This window comes from Papilio polytes, unplaced genomic scaffold, assembly GCF_000836215.1.
Source record: "Papilio polytes unplaced genomic scaffold, Ppol_1.0 DF823934.1, whole genome shotgun sequence".
Lineage (NCBI taxonomy): Eukaryota > Metazoa > Arthropoda > Insecta > Lepidoptera > Papilionidae > Papilio > Papilio polytes.
Window position 1 is genome coordinate 422,649 of NW_013525270.1, and position 625 is coordinate 423,273.

Sequence of the window (625 nt, forward strand, 5' to 3'; positions counted from 1 at the left end):
AGAAGAACCCGCTGCGGATCTGCTCGATGCACTGCCGCAGCTCCGCGCTGCGCTCGTAGTACTCGTACGCGTTGTAACTGCACACAGTGTATGTGTCTCTCTTTTCCTCATACGTAATGTGAAGGACGGCGATATGGAAGACAGTACCAGCACAATCATCAGTAAAACGCGCTGATGATTGTACGTACTCAATAACGCCATAAACATCTTATAGATGTTTATACCCAGTAGTATAGATATCTTATATTATAAACTAGCTGTTCCCGTGCGACTTCATCCGCATTGAATTATGAAAATTTTATTTTATTGTTTATATTTGTCAAATTATTAATTACAAATGTCAAAATGACATGACATTATGACAACCTTGCTTCCTTTATGTTGGCAGCAACTTATGGTTTCTTTTCCACATTAGGATTTTTATCCAAAATATTTTCCCCCTAAGTTTAATGACATTCAAATGCATAGCCTAAAGCGTGACGCAAGTGTAGGGCATTTTATTGAAAAGAAAAAAATATGCTGTAGTTGCTGACATGTTAGGCAACAAAGAAGTGTGTGTTTACGCTTTATTATAATAGTATAGATGTGAAAGTTTAGGTGGATGGTTGGATGTTTGTTAGAGTTT

The 625-nt window shown here is 37.4% G+C and overlaps 1 protein-coding gene across 1 annotated transcript in view; it reads right to left on the minus strand.

The window, feature by feature from the left end:
• The window catches only part of LOC106101955 (glycogen phosphorylase), an 8,176-nt gene that overhangs the window by 1,186 nt on the left and 6,365 nt on the right, over window positions 1–625 (minus strand). The window contains exon 6 of the mRNA XM_013281346.1: window positions 13–171. Coding sequence (XP_013136800.1) covers window positions 13–171 — 159 coding nt within the window. The remainder of the gene's footprint in view (window positions 1–12; window positions 172–625) is intronic.